Raw genomic sequence first — 25,602 nt, 5'->3', positions numbered from 1 at the left:
TAATTATTACATTATTTTTGTTCACTTTAAGAGCTACCATGTAATAATTCAGATTTAGAGGTGAATATGTTACAAATATTGAGATTAAAACAAAAATTACAAAGTTGGGTTAAAATTTTTACCTCAAAGGTGGTAACATTGTTGTGAACCCCAAAAATTTATTAACTGGCTGTTTAAGCGTTATATACTTTTACTGTAGTTTACTTCTAATGCAGTTATCATCCTGGTTGCTTATTCTCTAAATCCCCACACCATCCCAAACCAATTCAAACAGACTCTCTGGGGTGGAATATAGGCATCAATATATTTTAAACCTTGTTCATTCCAATATAATATACTGGTTGAGAACCAGTGTTCTAATGTAATAATTTTTCACCCAGTTTCTATAATCTCAATTTTTGCCACTTCCCTCTGCCATTACCCCCAATTTTTATTATTTTGCTGTCAGGTTCTATAGACATCTCAATTGTGGTTATATATATATATGGAACCATAGAGCCAGTAATTTTGAAATTTCTAATTAACTGATTTGATTGTTTATTGGTTGAGTTAATCAAATTGTTTTTGTATCACATTAGTTCCATCAGCTTGAAAGCAGTCACTGTTAAATCTTTTTCTTTAAAAGGTTCAATACAAAATATTTTGATTTATTGTGTCATCTCTATACGGCCATGCTTTTAAAATAAACCTTTTTATGAAATAGTAATATATTTCATTTAATAAATGCCTTCTTTAAATGTCTAAGAAAAGTTACTAAAAACCCAGCAATGAACATTTATGTTGAAAATGTAAAATTAGGTGTCTAGACACAAACCTTATGTCTAAAATTATTGACTGTAATTATGGTGTCAAAAGTATGTGAAAGAAGAGGCTTAATTACTTCATCTTAAGGGGCCTGTAAGTTAAATGATCCAGTGGCTTAAAAATTAGATGTAATATAGAAAACCATAAATTATCCAAGCAGAACATTACTTCTTCTTTCTCATATGACAAAACATAGAAATCACTTCCAAAAATTTTTACATATAAACTACTTATGTTCTTTTTAGATTGATATCAAGTGAAATCCATCCATAGCCAATTTATTAATAGGTATTAGTTCACTTACATTTACTAAACTGCTTGTTATACTTATGCATCAACTAGAAGTTCCTGCAAATGCAGGAAAGGATTTGATTTAGAGTTCATTTGGTCATAAGACACTACTTTAACTTTGGTTCACTTTTTATTACACTGATCATGTCATGGCTGAGAAGACACTGAATATTGTTTGTTGGTCTGACTCAGAATCATTCATAATGGACTCTCAACTTTGAACAAGACACAAAACAACAGTCTCCAGTAGGGCATTATGGTCTTAAATATTCCCAAGCTAGTCTCAGATGGAATGTTTCCTGAAGATATGTGAAAAGGTAGCTAGGATAAGAATGTGTAATGTCCACCCTGACACAAGAAGGGAGGCAAGAAAAGGATCATGCATTGAAATGATTAGCAAGTAACTACTTTATGTATTTACCAGCAATTTGAGGCAGACATGAATGAATAGGAATATTTGGAGGATGATCCTGATTGAAAAACATTTCAATGTATCCTCAGTCCAGTCAGAATACTATGGTACTATATAGTATAAACAACTGCTCAGTGATACTTCCATTTATTTTACTTTTAGTAATAAAACTTTTTCTCTGTCTCATACATGATAGAACACATTTTGCTTTAAAATTAACATTCACAATTGACGAAATAATGGTTTATTTTTCTAATCAAGAGACCGAGCTTCTGAATCTTAAGACCTTAACAAATGTTGCATCTTATTATTTTCATTGAACAGTAAGACCTCCTATTTTGATTATTCCTAGTGAATAGCAATTTTGTTTCTTCAGTGGTTTCCATTTGCCAAACAGTCATGACAGATGGTTTAACATGGCAGCTCGTGCTTTCAGGGGATTCTATCAGATGAATCCTCACTTTCCAGGTAACACTGCTGGCAATCTTTGATCAGGAGTCCATCCGTTGGGACTTCTTTATCGTGGTTGGCCAAGGAGTCCTGCTTTGGCTGCTAGGGCTTCATTCTGCTGAATATGATATTCCTGGAATCTCATAGATATTCTTTGTGTCATTTTTAAATATTTCTGTAAGCAATGTTCTGAACAGATGGTCTAGAGATAAAAGAAAATACAAGAGGAAACACAAAAATATTTATTTAAAAAAATGTATGGATGGGGGTGCCTGGCAGCAGCCTACCCCCTGTGCTTACTAATACAATTCCTTTCTCCAAATCCCCTCCCCCGCCAAAAATGCATGGATTCCAAAAGAACAACCAGTGAGTGCTTTTCTTTTCTTTGAATATATCTGAGAATTAAATGATATTAATGAATAGCAAGTGCACATAGCATTTACAAATATTAATATATACTGAATGCCTACCAATTTGTAAGCACTAAATGCAATGATTAAGTCCCTGCCTTCTGGACTAGATTTTCTGCAGGTATTTTAAAATATTAACTGAAACCCTATATTCCTGTTCCTTTTACTGATTGATAAAATGTAGGCCCAGTAGCAAGTTTGTTCCTTTTCAATGCGAAGCTCCATTCTCAACATTTTAAATTTTCAAACTTTTACTCTTTAACAAGAATATTACACTTATCATCTCACAAACTTTGTCATTTCTTTAAGAAGGATTTACTGATTTCCAGTCATATGTTAACTTCTTGTCATGAATGTTGATATCAACATCTTTCACTGGAGGAAGTTAATATCACCTTTAGCCAATATATAAATGTTTTGATGAAGCTATTAAAAGTTAAAATTTCTAATAGGATTGGGTTTCTAGAGTCCATCTACGCAATGAGCTGCCATATTCAAGCTCTGCTTTTTCCAAAAGTAACCTGAGTTCTCAGGGTCAGATAGAAAAGTCATGTCAAATTTCTTTAGCCTGGCTGTATTGACAGAAAGCTAATTATTAAGAATCTTTGCTATAAAAGAAACATACAGCTAGTCCCAGGCATCTTCTCTAAAAAAGTTTGCTGTGGTAAAGTATGACTGTCCCATTAAATTTGGCATCACTGAACTCATTGTCATTGGTCCTTGACTGCTTCAGTTCCTGTAAGCAATGGTACATAGGAGATAGCTCAAATTCCTGTCATAACTAGGAACAAGAAATATGCTTAAGGGAACCCCACTTACATTGTTTATGACAAACTCAGAGAATTTTTAGTGGCCAACACTTTTCATACCTCTTCAGGTTTCACTTCTCTTGTTGTGAAGTCTTTAACACAGTCCAAAAAGCAGGTTTCTGTAAGTTTATTGTAGGTTCCAAGAAATTCCTTAAACTACAAACAAATCAGAAGGTTCTTTAATATTTGGTTTTTAAAATAAAGATGTTCTGAAACTTTAATTATTTATGTTTTGTATTTAGGCAAAATGTCTTGTAATACTTGAACTCAAAGGTTCTTTAACTTAAAATGGGTATAATATGATTTGTATATTATCATTTACAAAATACAGTCAGATTTTCTAGTTTAATATTCTTTCCTGCATAACCTGTCAATTTACCTGAGAAACAAATATGCTTCATATCTTTTAATATCCATTTTTAGAAATTAAATAAAAACAGCTGTTTTGTGAGATCCCTGACTAACATGGTTGCATCCTGTAGTGCTTTAAATTTTTTGCAAATTTCTTTTTCCTTACCTGTATTCTATAATACCTTACCTGTTTTATCTGATCAGATTCTGGTACTTGTGCAGCCATATTCTTCTGGTATGTTTATTAGTCACCTGATTTAAAAATTAAAAAAAAGTTTGTCAATCTGTAAAGAAATATTTTTAGGCTAAAGAGTTAGGTAATCAAAACAAGAATGTTTATGAACTAGAGCTAAGACAAGTCTACCTGAAATTATTGTTCATACTTTATACATTTCTAAATAAGAATGTAGTTATATGACACTCCTCCAATCTCCCAGGTCATTAATGACAATAAAGAGCCTTATAGTTTAGAATTAAATTTTTAAATACCATCTAGGGAACCCAAAGGCCCTGTCCATCTAAATCTCCAGATATGCTCTGCTACTTGCAAAGCTACATGTTAAAGACCCATTCCTAATAGGGTTTTAAGGGGAACCAAGAGATCTCTGCTGTCTTCCTGTAAGTACTTAAGTTAACAATTCCACTGGTTGCTAATGTAACTTTGAACTGTGCTACTAATGATTCTCTTATTATCTCTACTTAAATGTAGAGGTTCTATTATTTGTTAACAAACACCATCCACTTATAAGTCAACAACTCTAGTGAAAGATATTCAGAGTACTAAAAGGCTCTAAAAGGAGGTATGGAAGTTGTACATTCTGCACGTCAAAAACGTTAATCACAGAGACATATTAGAAATTTCTATAACATGTGACACTTGTGGTTTAACTTGGGGGCACCAGAGAAATGAAGATAAGGAAGTCCAAAAGTCTTTCTGAGTTACTGGGGTTTTCTAATAACCTACATGGAGGACCTAAGCTCAGTTAATCTAGATACAGGAATGAATCAAATTATTTATTTATTCTATCCTGCCTAGTTCTAAAATGAATGAACATCTCATATAAAAAAAGATTTCTTTAAAACAGAAATTAAACAGCATGTAAAAGGAAGAATAAGTAAATGCTAATCAGATATACTGCTGACTAACAGAATTTCTATGCATTATATTTACCTTTGAGTTCCTGATAGCAACTGCAAAAAAGATAAACTGGATATATTTATCATTCTTATTAGCTCATCAATTATTTAAAGTGGCTCTGAAAAGCATGAAATTTTCATGAAGCTTATATGGAGATAAAACCAAGTAGGAAATTCAAGCTTAGGGCAAACTGTCGTGCTACCATCATGAAAAAACTCACTGTGATTAACAATCAATGGTAATTCCATTCTAATATTCCCAATCATGTATACACCTTCCCCTCTTTTGCATTTATTCAATCCTCCTCTCCTTTCTTATCTCTAAGTTCATCAGTATTACTGACAGTTTTTCTATATGAAGGGAATGCACCAATTCTTCTCTATCTGCTGTACTAGTTTTGTTCCGATATTACAGTCAATAGTTTTCTTTGAAGTAATGATTAATAAAAAGTGTTAAGTGTCTATACGCCAAAGAATCTTTCATTTAGTAGTAACAGGACATAGGCTATCTTTTCTATTAAAAATTCTCTATATTTGCTACAAAGAATGCAATACAAGTTTTAGGTTAGCCCAACATTCAGGCAACTAGTTCCATAAGCAACTAAAATGTTAAGAATGCTGTTTACTTCAACTTTATTTCACAGATTTATACTCTCTATATGTATATACGTATAAATATATATATGTGTGTATAAATATATACATATATATGTATTTTAACTACATCAACTACCTGGAAAATACCAAGAATTAACTAAAGGCCATAATTTTTCAGATATTGCTATGGCTATCATCATTTCATATGTTCCAGGTAAGATATTATCCATTAAAATTTCCTTAGGTTATTAAGTCATGAAACATTGACTCTCTGCCCTTTAAATACGGAACTGCATGGAAAGCCAAACCTGATTATTGCATCATCTTCTAATATCAACTTCAAACTTACTTATAGATCTTAGTTACTATATTTAGATAGTACTGTATCTTAGTTACTATATTTAATTATCTTAGTTACTATAATTAGTAAAATTACTATTCTAATTAATTGGTTGATATTCATTCAGTAAACATTTATTGAATGTGCTAGTGAAACCAGCCATGCTTCTGATGTGAGCTGCATCTTTATGGCTGCTATAAAATACCACTAACCAGTCAAAAGAACCAGAGGATTTTTAAGTATATCATACATTGAGGTTTAGGACTTGTGCTATAGGAAGTTGAGGTAGACGTGCTTTTCCCTATTATTTTCCCTAAGTACAACTAAAAACCCTGGGCATTACATATAAACAGACATAAAATTCTAACAGGTGGAGGGAAGAAAGTATACTGGAACTTTCTTTTATACAGAACCCTTGGGACCTAAGAAACAAAACAGTGATGAATTCTCTTTCTCTGTTTTGTCCAATATTTCAATGACTTGGAGCTGAGAAAGCTGGCAGTCTGCACATGCCAACAGGGGCAGTCAAATAAAGCTCTCCCAAAAGCCAGCCCTCTCTAGCCAAAGAACTAGGAGAGGGGAAACCTATGACAGAAAACTTAGTAACTGCTGTGCTCCAAGCAAACACAGAAAAATCTGTGGTCCTCATCCGTACCCACATCAGCATAAATGAGATTGGCTGCCTAGACCTCACCTCCACTCTCACTAGGCTGTAAGGAGGCACTCCAACTCCCAAACCAGAGTGGTGTCACAGAAAAGTGATGAGGCAGCAGGGTCTTTCATCTTTGCTAGGCATTAGTGAAGACTGCCTCCCCACCACTAAGTATTGGTGGAAATCATACAGGGAGCCTAGACTTCTACCTCACCTGGCAGTAATGAGGTAACCCTCTTCCCTACCCTCTGGGGTGGTATCAAAGGACACCTAGTTTCAGGACTAGCATTACTATCCCCCATGGTAATTAGGCCACATACCTTCCTATGGTGTCAGTGGAAGGCACTCCAGTTCTTTCAACCAGAGAGATACCAATGGAGGCCTAGTGGAGAGTCATAATTCCTACTCTACCTAGCAGTAAAAAAAGAGCATCTCCCCTCCAACACCCCTCATGTGACAGAGTAAGGAATCCGGACTTGTATCCCACACCTAGCAGTAATGAGGTGACACTCTCCCTCCCTACTTCCTCTAATGGAGCAGTGTCAAAGGGAGCCAGCTGGAAGAGAAGGTTTAAACAAGATATAAAGCCTCATTACACAATATGCAAAATGTCTAGTTTACAATTAAAAAAAATACCCATTATACCAAGAACTAAGATGATCTGAATGAAAAAAGACAATTGATAGATATCCAACACTGAGGTGACACATTAGAATTGTGTGACAAATATTTTAAAACATCTTCTATGAAGAACGCTGCAATTTTTGGTACTTCATTACTGCAAATCAAGGTGGAAATCCAGGCTTCCCATGTGGTTCAACAAACAATTATGAACATGCTTGAAACAAATGAAAAAACAAAGTCCCAGCAAGAAATAGAAAGTTTCAAGAAGAACCAAATGGAGATTTTATGACATGAAAAAATAACCAAAATAACAGATTCAACAATAGAATGGAGGGGCAGAAGAAGTAATCAGTGACTGGAAGATAGAAAACAGAATTATCCAATCTGAATAACAAAGAAAAATTGAAAGAAAAAATAATGAACAGAGTACCAGGAACCTGTACAACTGTAACAAAAGATCTAACATTTGTTTCATTTGAGTACTTGGAAGATGAGGGGAAGGAAGGCAGGGATGTAAAATTACTAAAAGAAAAAATGATTGAAAACTCCCCAAATTTGGTAACAGAGACTTACAAGATTCAAGAAACTGAATCAATTCCAAAGAGCATAAACTCAAAGAAGTTCATAACAAGATATATCACAAACATCTAAAAACTAAAAAAAAAAAATTTGCAAGTAGCAAGCAAAAAAGCAACATCCTGGGTAAAAACAATTAGGATAACAGCAGGTTTCTTATCAGTCAACCCTGAAACCTGTAGCTAACAAAAATGTCCTTCAGGAATGAAGAGGAAATCAGGACATTTTCAAATGAAGGATAACTAAGAGAATTTGTTGCCAGCAGACATACCCTAAAAGAAAGACTAAAGTTATGTAAAGAAAGGAAATGATAAAAGGAGACTTGGAACACCAAGGAGGAGGAAAAATGCAATAATAGAAAATAAGAGTAAGTACAACAAACTCTCCTTCTCCTGGTAAGTTTCCTAAATTATGTCTGACAACCGGAGCAAAAATTCTAGAACCATATTAGTTCTATATGTGTATTATAAATGGGAAGGTAAAGAAAGTAAGTTTTCTACACTTCACTGAAACTGGTAATATGTTAACACTATTAGCCTGTGATAACCAATGTATTATGTAATACCTACAGCAACCACTAAAAAAAGATAGGTAGGAGATATACTCAGAAACCAAAATGGAATTCTAAAAATTTTCAAGTAATCCAAAGGCAAGAAAAAAGTAGATAAAAAACCAGAACAAACAGAAAACAAGATAAAATAGCAAATGTAAGCCCTAATAAAAATTACATTAAATATAAGTGGTCTAGATAATCAAATGACAGAGACTGGGAGAGTGGATTAAAAAACATGACTACATATATGCTGTCTACAAGAAATTTACTTCAAATATGATATACACAGGTTGAAAACAAAAGGATGGAAAAAGATCCGTCATGCAAACATCCATCAAAAGAAATAGTGGATTGATATTTATACCTGACAAAGTAGACTTAAGAGCAAAGGAAATTACCAGAGACAGATAGAGATATTAAGGGTTGATTCACCAAGAAGATACAACAATTCTAAATGTGTATGACCCAAACAGAGCTGCAAAATTTGCAGAGTGAAAAGTACAAGAACTGAAAAGACAAATATAGTTGGAGACTTCAACATCTGTCTTGCAAAAATTGATAGAACTAGACAGAAAATTCTTAAAGATACAGAAAAACTCAATACCAATAACTAACAGGATACAATCCATATTTATAGAACATTTCACCTAACACCAGAGAATACACATTTTTTTACCACGTGCCTAGGGGACACAAACCAAGATCAACCATATCTTGGGCTGTAAAATAGACCTCAATAAATTTAAAAGAACTGAAATAATACAGTCTGTTCTGTGACCACAATGGAATTAGACTAGAAAGTAGTAACAGAAAGACAACAGGAAAATTTCCAAACATTTGGAAAATAAAACAACACACTTCTAAATAATCCATGGATCAAAAAATCTCAAGGAAATAAAAAAAAACACAACTTAAACTGAAAATACATCACATCAAAATTTGTGTGACACTGCTATATCAGTGACAAGAGGAAAATTATAACACTAAATGCATACATTAGAGAAGAGGAAACATCTCAAATCAACCATCTTAAATTTCTACCTCAAGTATGTAGAAAAAGTAAAGCAAAATAAACCCAAACCAGTGGAAGGAAGAATGTAAGAGCAGAAATCAATGAAAATGAAAACAGAAAAGCAGTAAGACAGAAATCAGTCAAACAAACAGGTGGTTCTTTGAAAAGATTTTAACAAACCTCTAGAAAGACTAACAAAGAAAAAGTCACAAATTATCATCATCAAGAAAGAAACAGTGTAATCACCAGAGACACTACAGAAATCAAAAGGATAACAGAGTTACAAACAACTCTATATACATAAATCTAACAGCTTTCCATGAATTTAGTATAATCTAGATATCAAAATACTAAGATAAAATTGATTCAAGATGGTGGTGTGAGAGGTGAGAGAAGAAAACTCCTCCCCAAACCACACACAGTATGAAAATATAGGTAATAGAATCAATCCTGAAACAGCAACAGGAAAGGAGGCTGCCCCAGACTGCATACACATGGAGAACAGAGAAGACCTCACGAAACAGGGTAACATACCAAAGCCTTGATCCAGTGGGACCTGAGCCCTTACCCCACACCAGCTCAATGGCAGGAGGAAGAGAAAGGGAGCAGGGAGGGGGTGGAAGCTTGGGACTGCTGAACACCCAGCGTTGGAGATCTGCTTCAGAACACAAACCTACATTGTGTGGTGCTTTGGAGATTAGTGGGGTTGGAAAGCTAAGACAGGTGGAATACCTGAGAGGCTGAGATTCCAGCTGTTTGTAGAGGACAGGGACTCACCTCTGGCCGCTCTGGGACAAAGGAAAAGTGGGCGGTCTGAGAGGCTTCCCAGCAGCGAGAGGGCTGCCGAAGGGGAGGGGATTGCACGGAGCTTGCCTGGGTGTGCTCTGCCCAGCAGGTTGGGAACTTTGAGGAGCTTCAGGTGCTCCATCCCCCTGGCTGACTACTCAGCTCTGAGGCCCCCAACTGTGACACACAGCCTGCTGCACCTTTCTCCTGGCCTGCTGGCACCGGCTTGCAAATTGGCAGTCATTGTGCAGGCATCAGGCCAGCCAGAGGGAGGCCCCGCCTACAACAGTTAAGAGATGCAAACCACAGAGGCTTACACCTGTGTGCTCGGCCCACTGGCTCTGACACTGGAGACAGGCACTGCGGCTGGGAATCAGGAGACAGCTCATTCCTCCCCCTAGGCACCAGCACTGCTCTCCTATGACCTCCAACCTCACTCTAGGGGCTGAGCAGCTCCAGAGACTGGAGCTTCTGGGCACTAGAGGGCACAACATAGAATTATGAAATGTCCAAGGAACCTGGTTCAGACCAAAATCCCACAAACCCCAGGAAAAGGGCCAAATGAAACTGAACTCACCGATCTTCCAGAAAGAGACAAAAATAAAAATAATAAACATGCTCACGGAGGAACAGAAAAATATTCAAGAACTCAGGAACGAATTTCAGATGGAGATTCAATCATTAAAAGATTCCTTATGTGAAATGAAACATACAATGGCAAGTTTTAAAAGCAGATTACATGTAGTAGAAGAGATGTTAAATGGAAAAGAATTAGAGAAGAGGAATACAAAGAAGCTGAGGCACAGAGAGAAAAAGGATCTCTACAAATGAAAGAATATTGAGAGAATTGTGTGACCAATCCAAATGCAACAACATTCGCATTATGGGGGACCAGAAGAAGAAGAGAGAGAAAAACAGATAGAAAGTGTCACTGTGGAGTTAATTGCTGAAAACTTCCCCAAACTGGGGAAGGAGATAGTCTCTCAGGCCATGGAGGTGCACAGATCTCCCAACAACAAGGGACCCAAGGAAGACAACACCAAGACATACAATAATTAAAGTGGCAAAGTTCAAGGATAAAGACAGACTTTTAAAAGCAGCTAGAGAGAGAGAAAAAAGATCACATACAAAGGAAAACCCATCAGGCTATCATCAGACTTCTCAGCAGAAACCTTATAGGGAGTGGCATGATGTATTTAATGCAATGAAACACGAGGGCCACAAACCAAGAATACTCAACCCGGCAAGGTTATCATTACTCCCCCGCTACACTATGTATGTTAATTGTAATGCCCCTTTTTTCCCCTTATTCCTCCATAACCATCTTCTGCAGTCCCTTTCCCTTTGGTAACTGTTAGTCCATTCTTGGGTTCTGTGAGTCTGCTGCTATTTGTTCCTTCAGTTTTTTCTTTGTTCTTATACTCCACAGATGAGTGAAATCATTTGATATTTGTCTTTTTCTGCCTGGCTTATTTCACTGAGCATAATACCTTCTAGCTCCATCCATGTTGCTGCAAATGGTAGGATTTTTCTTCTTCTTACAGCTGAATACTATTCCACTGTGTATATGTACCACATCTTCTTTATCCATTCATCTACTGATGGACACTTAGGTTGCTTCCATTTCTTGGCTATTGTAAACAGTGCTGCGATAAACACAGGGGTGCATATGTCTTTTTGAAACTGGGGAACTGCATTCTTAGGGTAAATTCCTGGGACAACTGCTATTTCTATTTTGAGTTTTTTGAGGAACCTCCATACTGCTTTCTTTCCACAATGGTTGAACTAGTTTACATTCCCACCAGCAGTGTAGGAGGGCTCCCCTCTCTCCACATCCTTCGCAACATTTGTTCTTGTTTATCTTTGGATGGCGGCCATTCTAACTGGTATGAGGTTATATCTCATTGTGGTTTTAATTTGCATTTTTCTGATCATTAGCGATGTGGAGCATCTTTTCATGTACCTGTTGGCCATCTGAATTTCTTTTGTGGAGAAGTGTCTGTTCAGCATCTCTGCCCATTTTTTAATTGGCTTATTTGCTTTTTGTTTGTTGAGGTGTATGAGGTCTTTATATAATTTGGATGTCAACCCCTTATCGGATATGTCATTTATGAATATCTTCTCCCATACTGTAGGATGTCTTTTTGTTCTACTGATGGTGTCCTTTGCTGTGCAGAAGGTTTTTAGTTTGATATAGTCCCACTTGTTCTTTTTTGCTTTTGTTTCCCTTGCTCAGGAAGATATGTTCATGAAGAAGTTGCTCATGTTTATGTCCAAGAGATTTTTGCCTATGTTTTTTTCTAACAGTTTTATGGTTTCATGACTTATATTCAGGTCTTCGATCCATTTTGAGTTTACTTTTGTGAATGGAGTTAGACAATAATCCAGTTTCATTCTGTTACATGTAGCTGTCCAGTTTTGCCAATACCAGCTGTTGAAGAGGCTGTCATTTCCCCATTGTATATCCATAGCAGTTATCATTTAAATTTGAAGAAGGTATTAAACAATTTTCAGATCAGCAAATGCTGAAAGAATTTATCTCCCAGAAACCACCTCTATAGTGCATTATGGTAGGACTGTTATAGATGGAAGTATTCCTAAGGCTAAATAGCTGTGACCAGGGGAAATAAAACTGCAGCAAAGCAGAACAATTACTAAGTAAATGGAAAATCAAATCAACTACCTCCAAAGTCAGTCAAGGGATACACAAAGAATACAGAATATGATACCTAATATATAAAGAATGGAGGACGAAGAAAAAGGAGGAAAAAAATAAAACAACCATTAGGTTGTGTTCGTAATAGCATACTAAGTGTGTTAAATTAGACTGTTAGATAGTAAGGGAATTACCCTTGAACCTTTGGTAAGCACGAACCTAAAGCCTGTAATGGCAATAAGTACATACCTATTGATAATCACCTAGATGTAAATGGTCTCAATGCACCAATCAAAAGACACAAAGTCATTGAATGGATAAAAAAACAAGACCCATCTATATGCTGCCTACAAGAGACTCACTTCAAACCCAAAGACATATACAGACTAAAAGTGAAGGGATGGAAAAAAAATATTTCATCCAACTAATAGGGAGAAAAAAGCAGGAGTTGCAGTACTTGTATCAGACAGAATAGACTTCAAAACAAAGAAAGTCACAAGAGACTAAGAAGGACATTCCATAATGATAAAGGGGTCAATGCAACAAGAGGATATAACCATTATAAATATCTATGCACCCAACACAGGAGCACGTACATATGTGAGACAAATATAGAATTAAGGGGGAAATAGCATGAATGCATTCATATTAGGAGACTTCTACACACCACTCACTCCAAAGGACAGATCAACCAGACAGAAAATAAGTAGATACAGTGGCACTGAACAATGTGTTAAAACAGATGGACCTAACAGACATCTACAGAACCCTTCATCCAAAAGCAACAGGATACACATTCTTCTCAAGTGCACATGGAACATTTCCAAGAATAGATCATATACTAGGCCAAACAGAACCTCAGGAGATTCAAAAAGACTGAAACTGTACCAACCGGCTTCTCAGGTCACAAAGGTATGAAACTAGAAATAAATTACACAAAGGAAATGAAAAAGCCCATAAACACATGGAGGCTTAATAACATGCTCCTAAATAATCAATGGATCAATGACCAAATAAAAACAGAGATCAAGCAATATATGGAGACAAATGACAACAATAATTAACACCACAAAATCTGTGGGATGCAGTGAAGGTTGTGCTGAGAAGGAAGTATATTTCAATACTGGCCTACCTCAGGAAAGAAGAATCCCAAATGAAGAGTCTTAACTCACAATTAATGAAACTAGAAAAAGAATAACAAATGAGGCCCAAAGTCAGTAGAAGGAGGGACATAATAAAAAGTAGAGAGTAAATAAATAAAATTGAGAAGAATAAAACAATAGAAAGAATCAATGCAAGCAGGAGCGTGTTTTTTGAGAAAATAAACAAAATAGATAAACCCCTAGCCACACTTATCAAGAAAAAAAGAGAGTCTACAGACATAAACAGAATTAGAAATGAGTAAGGAAAAATCACTACAGACACCACAGAAATACAAAGAATTATGAGAGAATACTATGAAAAATTATATGCTAACAAACTGGATAACCTAGAAGAAATGGACAACTTTCTAGAAAAATACAACCATCCAAGGCTGACACAGTAAGAAAGAGAAAATCTGAATCCACCAATTACCAGCAAGGAAATTGAATTGGTAATAAAAAAACTCCCTAAGAACAAAACCCTAGGACCAGATGGTTTCACTGTTGAATTTTATGAAAGATTTAGTGAACACCTAATACCCAACCTACTTAAAGTTTTCCAAAAAGTAGAAGAGGAGGGAATACTCCCAAACTAGTTCTATGAGGCCAGCACCACTCTAATACCAAAATCAGGCAAAGACACCACAAAAAAAGAAAATTACAGACCAATATCCCTGATGAACATAGATATAAAAATAAACAAAATATCAGGAAACCAAATTCAAAAATACATCAAAAAGATCACCCACGATGATCAAGCAGGATTCATCCCAGGAAAGCAAGGACGGTACAACATTAAAAAATCCATCAACACCTTCCACCACATCAACAAAAAGAAGGACAAAAACCACATGTTCATCTTCATTGATGCTAAAAACTTATTCAACAAAATTCAACATCCATTCTTTTTTATTCTTAAAAAATATATATATATATATTTTGATATCAATCTACAATTACATGGGCTAAATTATGGTTACTAGACTCCCCCTATTATCAAGTCCCCACCACATACCCCATTACAGTCACTGTCCATCAGTGTAGTAAGATGCTGTAGAATCATATTACTTATCTTCTCTGTCATACAGCCCTCCCTGTGGCCCCCACACCCTACATTATGTCTGCTAATCATAATGCTGTGTTTCCTCCCTTGTCCCTCCCTGCCCACCCATGCTCCCCAGTCCCATTCCCTTTGGTAACTGTTAGTCCATTCTTGTGTTCTGTGAGTCTGAAGCTGTTTTGTTCCTTCAGTTTTTTTTTTTTGTTCTTACACTCCACAGATGAGTGAAATCATTTGATACTTGTCTTTTTCCACCTGGTTTATTTCACTGAGTATAATACCCTCTAGCTCCATCCATGTTGCTGCAAATGGTAGGATTTTTATTCTTCTTATGGCTGAATAATATTCCACTGTGTATATGTACCACATCTTCTTTATCCATTCATCTACTGATGGACATTTAGGTTGCTTCCATTTCTTGGCTATTGTAAACAGTGCTGCGATAAACGTAGGGGTGCATATGTCTTTTTGAAACTGGGGAACTGCATTCTTAGGGTAAATTCCTAGGAGTGGAATTCCTGGGTCAAATGATATGTCTATTTTTAGCTTTTTGAGGAACCTCCGTACTGCTTTCCACAATAGTTGAACTAATTTACATTCCCACCAGCAGTGTAGGAGGGTTCCCCTTTCTCCACAACCTCGCCAACATTTGTTCTTGTTTGTCTTTTGGATGGTGGCCATCCTTACTGGTGTATGGTGATATCTCATTGTGGACTTAATCTGCATTTCTCTGATAATTAGCGATGTGGAGCACCTTTTCATGTGCCTGTTGGCCATCTGAATTTCTTCTTTGGAGAAGTTTCTGTTCAGATCCTCTGCCCATTTTTTTAATTGGATTATTTGCTTTTTGTTGAGGTGTATGAGCTCTTCATATATTTTGGATGTCAATCCTTTATCGGATATGTCATTTATGAATATATTCTCCTATACTTCAACATCCACTCTTGATAAAAACTCTCAACAAAATGGGTATAGAGGGCAAGTACCTCAACATAATAAATGCCACATATGACAAACCCTGAGCCAACATTATACTTAACAGTGAGAAGCTGAAAGCTTTTCCTTTAAGATCGGGAAAAAGACAAGGATACACATTCTCCTCACTTTCATTCAAAATAGTTCTGAAGGTCCTAGTCAAGGTAATCAGACAACACAAAGAAATAAAAACATCCAGATTGGCAAGGAAGAAGTCAAACTGCCCCTGTTTGCAGATGACATGATATTGTACATAAAATCTACTCTAAAACTACTAGATCTAATATCTGAATTCAGCAAAGTTGCTGGATACAAAATTAATACACAGAAATTTATTGCATTTCTATACACATTAACGATGAACTAGCAGAAAGAGAAATCAGGAAACAACTCCATTCACTATTACATCAAAAAGGATAAAATACCTTGGAATAAACCTAACCAAGGAACTGAAAGATCTATACACTGAAAACTGCAAACACTCATGAGAGAGAGAGAGAGAGAGAGAGAGAGAGAGAGAGAGAGAGAGAGAGAGAGATTAAAAAGATACCAATAAATGGAAACACATCCCATGCTCATGGATAGGAGGAATTAATATTGTCAAAATGGCCATCATGCCTAAAACAATCTACAGATTCAATGCAATCCATATCAAATACCAACAGCATTCTTCAATGAACTACAGCAAATGGTTCTAAAATTCATATGGAACCACAAAAGACCCCAAACAGCCAAAATAATCCTGAGAAGGAAGAAAAAAGGGGGTGGATTACTCTCCCTGACTTCAAACTCTACTACAAAGCCACAGCAATCAAGACAATTTGGTATTGGCACAAGAACAGACCCACAGACCAATGGAATAGACTAGGGAGCCCTGGTATAAACCCAAGCATATATGGTCAATTAATAAATGATAAAGGAGTCATGGACATACAATGGGGAAATGACAGCCTCTTCAACAGCTGGTGTTGGCAAAACTGGACAGCTATATGCAAGAGAATGAAACTGGATTATTGTCTAACCCCATACACAAAAGTAAACTCAAAATGGATCAAAGACCTGAATATAAGTCATGAAACCATATACTGTTGGTGGAATATAAATTAGTTCAACCATTGTGGAAAGCAGTATGGATGTTCCTCAAAAAACTCAAAATAGAAATACCATTTGACCCAGGAATTCCACTTGTAGGAATTTACCCTAAGAATGCAGTTCCCCAGTTTCAAAAAGACATGCAACCCTATGTTTATTGCAGCTCTATTTACAATAGCCAAGAAATGGAAGCAACCTAAGTGTCCATCAGTAGATGAATGGATAAAGAAGATGTGGTACATATACACAATGGAGTATTATTCAGCCATAAGAAGAGAACAAATCCTACCATTTGCAACAACAGGGATGAAGCTAGAGGGTATTATGCTCAGTGAAATAAGCCAGGAAGAGAAACAGAAGTACCAAGTGATTTCATTCATCTGTGGAGCATAAAAAGAAAGGAAAAACTGAAGGAACTAAACAGCAGCCAACTCACAGAACCCAAGTATGGACTAACAGCTAAAGGGAAAGGGACTGGGGGAGTGGGGTGGGAAGGGAGGGAGAAGGGGAATAAGCAACATTACGATTAGCACATATAATATAGGTGGTGTCACGGGGAAGGCAGTATAGCATAGAGAAGTAGTGACTCTATAGCATCTTACTATGCTGCTGGACAGTGACTGTAATGGGTTATGTGGTTGGGACTTGATAATGGGGGGAATCTAGAAACCAGAAGTTGCTCATGTAATTGTATGCTGATGATACCAAAATTTTAAAAAATACTAATATCAAAATCAGATGAAGACAATACATAAAAGAAAACCATAGGAAAAATATCCTTGTAAAATAGATATAAAAATCCTTAACAAAATAATAGCAAATATAATTTAGCAATATATAAAAAGAATTATACATTTTGAATAAATGGAGTTTCTTCCAGAAATTCAAGGCTGATTCAATATTTGAAAATGAATCAACTTAATCCATATTAATAGACTAAAGAAGAAAAATCACATGAAAGCATTAACTGATGAAAACACATTTTACAAATTAAATGCCCAGTCATGATAAAAGCTCTCTAGAGGAAAAGAGAGGAACTTCTTCAATTTAACAATGGCCATCTGCAAAAAACCCTATACCCTACACTACAGTTAATGGTAAATTATATTAATTGAGCAAGGCAAAGTGTCTGCTCCTACTCACTTACTCAATATATGCATGGAAGTTCTACCCAGTACAGTAGAGCAAGAAAAGGAAGTAAGACATACAGATTATGAAGGAAGAAAATAAAACTCTCTCTGCAGATAACATTATTGTGTATACAGAAAATCTCAAAGAATCAACAAGAATTAATTCCAGAGAAACTCCTAGAACTAGTGAGTTCAGCAAGGTCACAGGCAAACGTGCTAGGCAAACATGCAAAATCAACTGTATTTCAATATACTTGCAGTGAACACTTGGAAACACTTACAACAACTCAAAAAAATAAGAACAGATTTGGAGTATACAGAACAAAGCACACATAGGATTTATATGATGAGAGTAACCAAATACTCATGAAAAAAATCCAAGACCTAAATAAATGGAGAGACATACTCTGTTCACGGATTGGGAACACTCAACATAATAAGGATGTCAATTTTCTCAAAATTTATACACAGGCTGAGAGCAGTTCCTACCAACGTCCCAATAAGATTTCTTATAAATACAGACAAGATTATTATAAATTTATATGGAAAGCAAAGGGACTAAAATAGCTAAAAACAAATATGAAAAAATAAAGTGGGAGGAATCAGTCTACCTTATTCAAGACTTATACAGCAACAGTAATCAATATTGTGTGGTACTGTGGAGGAGCAGACACATAGATCAATGGAAGAGAATAAAGAACCCAGAAATAAAGTCACAAATATGCCCAACTGGTTTTTGGTAAAGTGCAAAAATAACTAAATGAAAGATAGCATTTTCAACCAGTGGTGTTGGAACAGCTGTACATGATATGCCAAAATTTTAACCTCAAACTAATTCTCTCATTTTATACAGAAATTAACTCAAAATAGATAAGGGACTTGAATGTAAAGATAAAACTATTAAAACTTCTAAAAACAGGAGAAAATATTTGGCTTTTAGGGAAAAGAGTTCTTAGACTTGACTTTAAAAACAAACTACGTATCAGACAAAGAACTAGTAACTAGAAAATATAAGGAAACCTCCCAACTCAACAGTAAAACAATCCAGTTAGAATATGGGCAAAAGACATGAGAAGACATTTCATCAAAGAGCATATACAAATGGTAAATAGGAAAGATGTTCAACATCATTAGCCATTAGGGAAATGCAAATTAAAACCAGTGATATATAGCACTGCACAGCAATTAGAATGCTAAATTTAAAAGTATAGTAACACCATCAAATGCTGGGATGGATGTGGAAAAACTGGATCACTCAAATACTTTAGTGGTAATGTAAAACTGTATAGTCATGTTGGTAAGTTGGCAGTGTCTTAAAAAATACAGCATACAGATAACACATGGCCCAGCAATTGCACTCCTGGACATTTATCAGAGAGAAATGAAAATTTATGTTACACAAAAACCTGTATATGAATGTTTAACCAAAACAGTCTTCAATGGGTGAATGGTTAAAGAAAGTGGTCTACCAATACCACAGAATACTACTTAGCAATAAAAAATGAATCAGTAATGATACATGCAGCAGCCTGGATGAATTGCTAGAGAATTATGCAGAATGAAAAAAGCCAATACCAAAAGGTTATGTAGTATATGATTCCATTTATATAACATTCATGAAATGACAAAATTAATGAAATGGAAAACATTAGTGGTTGTCAGGATTTAAGGAGAGGCTAGGAGTAGAAGGGAAGTAGGTGTTGCTATAAAAAGGCAACAACATGAGAGACTTTTGTAATGGAAATGTGGTCTTAACTGTATCAGTATCCTGGTTGTGATATTGTACTATAGTTTTGTAAGATGTTACCATTGTGGAAAACTGGGTAAGGGCACAAGAGGTCTCTATTTTTTCTTCCAGTCGCATGTAAATCAATAATCTCAAAATAAAAAGTTTAGTAAAAAAGGAAATCAGGTTGTCCAGCTTTCTCATCCTGCCAAAGAACAAGATACAATATGTAATGTAGTAAATGTTAGCAAAGTTCACAACTAGAGTTCTTTAGGCTTCCCACTCAGAAAACAGCCTGCAAAGAACCAAATACTGGTAACGTAACTTTTGTGGAAATAGGTGTTAAATGAAACCACTGTTTGTGGGAACTTAAAAAAAAAATACAAAGGCAATAAAATGCATTAAGGAACTGGTTTACCAGCAGGCCTCTAGCTTAAAGTACAAAGGGTCCTAAGACCCTGAGCCTTTGAATCGTTGAATTGTACAGTACACAGGCTTTACTTCAGGAGGGCATGCAGCAAGCTAGACTTTATACAGCTTGCACCAAAAAAGAAAACAAATCTTATCTCCTTACTTATAAAACCTTATATATGTACATTTACTAATTGTAATGCCAAAATCCCATTCTTTTTCATATTCCTATCCTTCAGGATAAACTTCATATGACTTTTCAACCAGAGGTTAGAGATAGAAAATATGAAATCTTTAAATGTGCAAGTTTCAGAGACTGGTAACAAGCTGACTCTACCCCACTTCTCCCTTAGTATACAACTCATGGTGGTAAATGATGGTTGTTGTTGGGAAGTCTTTAATAAGACATAGGTGAGGAGTACCCCAAAGCTGTTGTTATGAATTTTATTTAAAATTATTCTTTTGTTATTGTCTTCTGGTGTACAGTCCTTAACAGTATGTATAGCCTTTATTTTGAAATAAAGGTTTTGATATTATAAAAATAATATAATCTACTTCTTGAGAATTTGGAGAACAAAAGAGAAATAGTTCTGCTACTCAGAGACCACTATGTTAACATTATCATTTCCTTTTCTCTAGAATCATTCAATTATATGTATATTTTTTTCAAGTACCTTCCTAGACCACAGGTGAACTCAAGAGCTAACAGTCAGCAATTTTCTTAAGTCTGCCTAAATCTCCAAAGCTCTTCTCTGTAGTCACCAATATCAAGATTATGGTATGCCTAATTGTAGGCAGTTGTTCCTAGAAAATATTGGAGATGATTGAGTGAATTAATGGTTTCCAAATTTGTTAGTTTGGAGTTTTCTAAATCTTTCAGCATTATATTCTGCAGTTATTTAATCGTGAGTTATGCTGACTGACAAAGTTTAACAGCCACACAAACCACCTGAATGAGAACAGGAAGAAGCAAAGTGGCTGCCCTTTTATTTGGTACTAGTTTTCAGATATTACAGTGAATGCTCGTTGTAGAGGCTATATCCATTCCAATAAGCAGTTACCTGATGGTTATATCCCTGAAACCTGAAGAGGGAGAGAAGTGATAAGAGTTCTAAAATCTCTGGTTAAAGTTTTGGGAGTGACTACAGCAATGCTAAGTTATTTTTGTGCCAAACAACATCATAAAATCAGGGAACTTAAGAGTTAAGAGAGATCTTATCAGTCATCAGCTCAAACCTTTTCTGATGCATGAGTTTCCTTTCTGTTCTGGAAAAATAGTTGTCCAAGGTTTGCTTGAATTGTCTCCAGTAAGGCCTGCTTTCTTACCTGAAAAATGAGGGGATTACAGTATGACTGCTGAGGCCCCTTCAAGCCCTAAGTCTATTTGATGAAATCTAAATTTCTGTGGTTAAATCACTTTTTAAAGAGTTTTTTCATTTCCTTACTCTATTCCGAAGTTAAAGTTTTTTGCATATGTGTTGTTATATGTATTAAAAATACTAATATCCTTATATTTCCAGGTAGTAAGTATGTTTAGTTGGAACATATAGGACAAACAATTCCCAGAAATTTTGATTTAGCTCCAGCTCTTAATTAACTTGTTTCACTGATATAAAATGGGGCTCTAACACATCCTTTTACTTTCATTTTAGGTTATTTGCAGCAGGTTTAGTAAATTGTGTCTGAGCAACTGTTAACCCTCATTCACCATCCTACTAATCAGAGCAAAAAATACTTTTGAAAGATTACTGTATACTGCTTTTGGGTTTAAAAAACATAGCTTCAAGGCCTACAGGGTGAGCCTATGAGCACTGGACTAGATAGAGGCAAGACTACTTTGGTTTTAGCTCCAGCTCTGATGTTAGATTAAAAAAAAAAGTTCTAAGATCAAATCAAATCACTAATTCAAGTCATTTTAATAAGTTTCTATGCTCATGCTCACACCTTGGAGACTAGAAGGGAAAGGTCACTTTTTCTCTCACATCTAAGTTTCACCTACAAGGGAGTTAAATCATCTCCAAAGTCTCTTAGAGCTGTGACATTCTATATTTTAATTGATCTGAAATGAAGAGGGAAATGTAACTGAAATAAGAAATAGTGATTACAGAAATCCATCAAGATGCAAAGAATAATTGAAAGGTTCTCCAAAGCTGAGCCCATAAGGTCCTTTTCAATTTTTCTATGAAAGCTGACAGCTGGATGTAAAAATAAACTTTATTTAGCTCTTACATCATATTGCAATTTTGCTTATTCTTTTTTTAAGCCTTGAGTAATTCGTAAAGGGAAACGTCTTAGTGCGTTCTCGAAAATAAGCAGTTCAGGTAAGGGTTGGCGGCCTTGGTATTCCGTTTAGAGAGGATTTTTTTCAGTTAAAGTCTCCTGCCTGTCAACTCAAGGTCACGGCGTGGATGCTTTACAGTCTAATTCACTGTTCCCACATAAGACCCCAACTCCCCCAACCCAGGTTGGGGGTGGCTCAGAGCCTCAACTTCCGACTGTCGCTCCAGTCCCAAACCCGCAATGGAAGCCCGGCTCCGCAGCCTCCCACAGCCCCACGTACACTCGGCGGCCTCCTCCGAGACCCCGCCGGCTTTCCGGAGCGTAGCCTGACTCCTGCCGCCCCCGCCCGGGAACCTGGGATTCGGGGGGCAGAGAAACGAGACCATACTTAAGCACAGGCTCTCGCATCCGACACCAGTGCGAGTCTGGGGGTGCTGCACGGCCAGACGAGTCTGGGGTTGGAGGGCCGGGGTCAGGGCTGGCGCCGCAGCTTCTGGATGGGAGAGAACACGTGGTAAAGGCGATGTCAAATAGCCCTCAGGTTCTGCGATGGGGATTCGTTATAATGCGGGAAAAGCCAGAGGAAAAAGCAGATACCACCAGCGAATTCTAAAATCCCCTAAAAATTAATTTTTGTGAATGTCTGCTTAGGTAATGCTCTCTGTTACTGGCCTGCTCTCTAATAATAACCAGAATCTGTGAAATCTGTTTGTAAAGCAAATTTACTTAGTCCCGCGTCCTTAACGGTCTCCAGGCGCAGCACTGTAAGCAGTCCCTAATACGAGGGGTATTACTAGTGTAGTGTGGGAGCTCTGCCGGCCATCAGCGAGACTCAGGCTTTATTCCATGTTTAAGTCTTGTGAGGCAATATACTGCCTTTAAAAGACAATTCATGTTTTAAGCCTTTTGGGTTTGGAGTTTGTTTCCACCCGGCAAGGAATAGAGGCACACCGGAAGCATTTAGCTTTTTGGTTGGACGCTTTGGACGATTTTCCTGGCGCGCTTGCGTGTTGTGTCAAGGGCGGGCTTAAAGGTATGTGGGTGTGGACCGGCCGGGAACTGGTGTTAGAGTAGCCCTGCAGCTGAGTTACCCGGTGTTCAGACGCGGAGGTGTGAATTTAGAAGGCAGATGGTTGCCCCTTAAGGGATGTAGAAGACTGGCTAAAGAAAGCTATTAAGTTCATAGTGGGTAATTTCTTTTTAAAAATAACATTTCAGTTTTACTTGCTATACTCAGTTTCTGGACGAATCTTAATGCGCCTCCACTTCTATTTGGTTTTGCACTGCTAGTTCTCAGGGTGGGGAGTCCTCTGTGTTGTTACTGTTATTGTTGGTCTTGCGGCCATTCTCTTGTCACCTACTTCCAGATATATTGTCCTGGTGCATTACAGGCTGGATGGGATTAATGGGTAAATATGATGTTCTAGCCTTCTCTCCTCCTGGACTAAGCACCAAATTGCAATTTCTAGCTTTGTGGATAGTCTGTTTAGGCGTGGTTTTATTTTAAAGTTGATGACTGCATGTTCGGAATCTTGAAATTCTCACATTGTCTTTACCATACTTCTCCCTTGGTTCTTCTCTTCCCCACCCAAATCCTCAAAACGGTGAAAATTTTGTTCTCAAGTATTCTTCAAGAAGACAGGTCTTCTATTTATAACTGGGGGACTGCTTACCAATAATATGAAAGGCTCTGAGCTTAGCCCGGAAAAGAAAAAAAAGATTAAAATACCAGCGAGAAGACTTCGTGAGATAGTTTCCCCAAAACAGGGAGATAATTTGACTTTGCTGAAAGATGAGTTGCCTTGTGTTCCTCCAGCGTTGTCTGTAAAACGTCAGCCTGTTAGAACCGGGACTAGCTTGAATGGAACGTTACGTGGTACGTGATTATGCATAGTTTTCAACTAGTTTTCACTTCTGTTAAATCAGGTTTTTATATCATGTACATATTCTTGGCAAATGATTCTACCCATAGTTTGTCCAAATCCAACAATGTAATATATTTTTAAATGTTATATTTATCTAATTTGATTGTCAGTACTGACCCTTATTTTCCAAGGTATCAGCTGTAAAAACCTTCGCCGGGATATATTTAATTACATTTTTAGTTTTTTGCATGAAAAGTGGCTTCCAGTTTAGGTTTTGCATTAACATGGGATTTATAATTATTGAATAATTCCTGTACAGTTTCTAAAGGTAAGGTTCTGATTTAACAATCACTAAAATTGATTCCTTTGTTTTGTTTGGTTCATCAGACTTGACTTCTGCTAGAAATTATCAGCAGGCTCTATTAGAAAGTCCCAGTGTGTCAGAAAGGGTAAGCAAAAGGATTCTTAATTATGCTCATTTAAAAATTTAAATATTGTTGAATAATGTGTTCTTAAATTAGGTTTGATTAGCAATAGGCCTTGTTTTTATTTAAATTTCACTTGCCAAAAAGAAATGTTTTACATACAATTGTGACTTGATAGTGTTTGAGACATTAAACAAAAGGCCTTTCAGAGAATCAAAAATATTCATTAGTAAGATAATGACCACTGAGAGAAACATTGTAACTCTAAAGAAGCTCTGCTATTGTCTAAGGAAAAGTATTCTAGACCAGAAACTTAGCATACCATCCAAAACCATCCCTAAAAGTAAAGGAACAGTAACACCAACATAACTTAAAAAAAAAAGATGTGATTATGTATAATTCAAACTCTTGGTAGGTCTTTTGTGTGTTTTTCTTGAGGTATCTATCTTTAAGAAAACATGGAATTCTCATCCTAACCTTTTTTTTTGTAATGCTGAAAGTATTCGATGATAAATATAATGTTCTGGTCATGCAATCTAATTAAACTTTGACAGCTAATCATAATATTGACCTACATATATGCTGTCAACAAGTCTTTAGAGAGTTTCACAATATAATATTTGAACATTGAAGGTGGCAAACTAAGGATGAAATTGAAACTATTTACTTTTTAACTGTCAAGAGCTCACAGTCATAATGTATGATTTTTTAGTGCTGTACTTGGTCCCTGAGTAAATACCTAGCCTTTACGTTGGTGTTTTTGTTTCCTTTTTGAGCAGGCATTAATAGTGAGTAATGGTATTTTAATTCCATTACCTCAATAATTTTCTAGATATATGGATATGCTGTTACTGTATAATTAAAGAGAAATGGGTGGTCTTTGAAAAATTATCAGGCAAGATTCCATTAGATCTAATATGGGTTCACAGCTTGGTTTTTTTTCTGTTTATTTGTCTAATATAAAACATGTCTACAAAGCAAACCTAGTTCAATATCATTTTATGATGAACATAAACTATAATTACTTTGTATCATG

The 25,602-nt window shown here is 36.2% G+C and overlaps 2 protein-coding genes across 8 annotated transcripts in view; one reads left to right on the top strand and one right to left on the bottom strand.

Moving 5' to 3' along the window:
- On the bottom strand, positions 1-23,257 carry TIMM9 (translocase of inner mitochondrial membrane 9). Of its 5 annotated transcripts, none has more exons than XM_036919076.2 (5): positions 22,557-22,823; positions 21,233-21,322; positions 3,715-3,779; positions 3,237-3,332; positions 1-2,159 (listed from the first exon to the last, which is right to left on the bottom strand). In XM_036919076.2, exons 3-5 carry the CDS (start codon positions 3,751-3,753, stop codon positions 2,025-2,027), a joined length of 270 nt encoding a protein of 89 aa, XP_036774971.1. In that variant the 5' UTR covers positions 3,754-3,779; positions 21,233-21,322; positions 22,557-22,823; the 3' UTR covers positions 1-2,024. The 5 variants fall into 5 exon arrangements, with proteins under 5 accessions (XP_036774971.1, XP_036774962.1, XP_036774981.1 ...); XM_036919067.2 differs by having other exon boundaries at positions 22,665-22,822; XM_036919086.2 differs by lacking the exon at positions 21,233-21,322 and having other exon boundaries at positions 22,665-22,823.
- Positions 23,258-23,346: 89 nt separating this feature from the next.
- KIAA0586 (KIAA0586 ortholog) overlaps positions 23,347-25,602 on the top strand; it is a 170,482-nt gene continuing 168,226 nt past the window's right edge. For 2 of the 3 annotated variants that reach the window (XM_057488412.1, XM_057488411.1), the window contains exons 1-2: positions 23,347-23,461; positions 24,529-24,590. Coding sequence is in view for 1 of the 3 variants with exons in the window: in XM_057488410.1 (XP_057344393.1) it covers positions 23,957-24,152; positions 24,529-24,590 (258 nt within the window). In the remaining 2 variants the exon portion in view is untranslated. Of the gene's footprint in view, positions 23,462-23,822; positions 24,153-24,528; positions 24,591-25,602 lie in introns of those variants that run through there. The other variant, XM_057488410.1, reaches the window with a different exon arrangement.

This window comes from Manis pentadactyla, chromosome 11 (assembly GCF_030020395.1).
Source record: "Manis pentadactyla isolate mManPen7 chromosome 11, mManPen7.hap1, whole genome shotgun sequence".
NCBI lineage: Eukaryota > Metazoa > Chordata > Mammalia > Pholidota > Manidae > Manis > Manis pentadactyla.
The sequence above is the reverse complement of the archived record's forward strand: the minus strand, read 5'-3'. Positions and strand labels throughout refer to the sequence as shown.

What these genes read in the sequence shown, in the direction of transcription:
- TIMM9 (XM_057488416.1), bottom strand. Translation starts at nt 22,662, where the DNA reads ATGGTCTCGTTTCTCTGCCCCCCGAATCCCAGGTTCCCGGGCGGGGGC. An exon ending in CTCGGAGGAGGCCGCCGAGT is followed by an intron (nt 21,323 to 22,556) that starts GTACGTGGGGCT and finishes CTCATTTTTCAG; the next exon opens with GTAAGAAAGCAGGCCTTACT. An exon ending in AAACTCATGCATCAGAAAAG is followed by an intron (nt 11,451 to 21,232) that starts GTTTGAGCTGAT and finishes TGTTTATCGCAG; the next exon opens with CACTGTTTACAATAGCCAAG.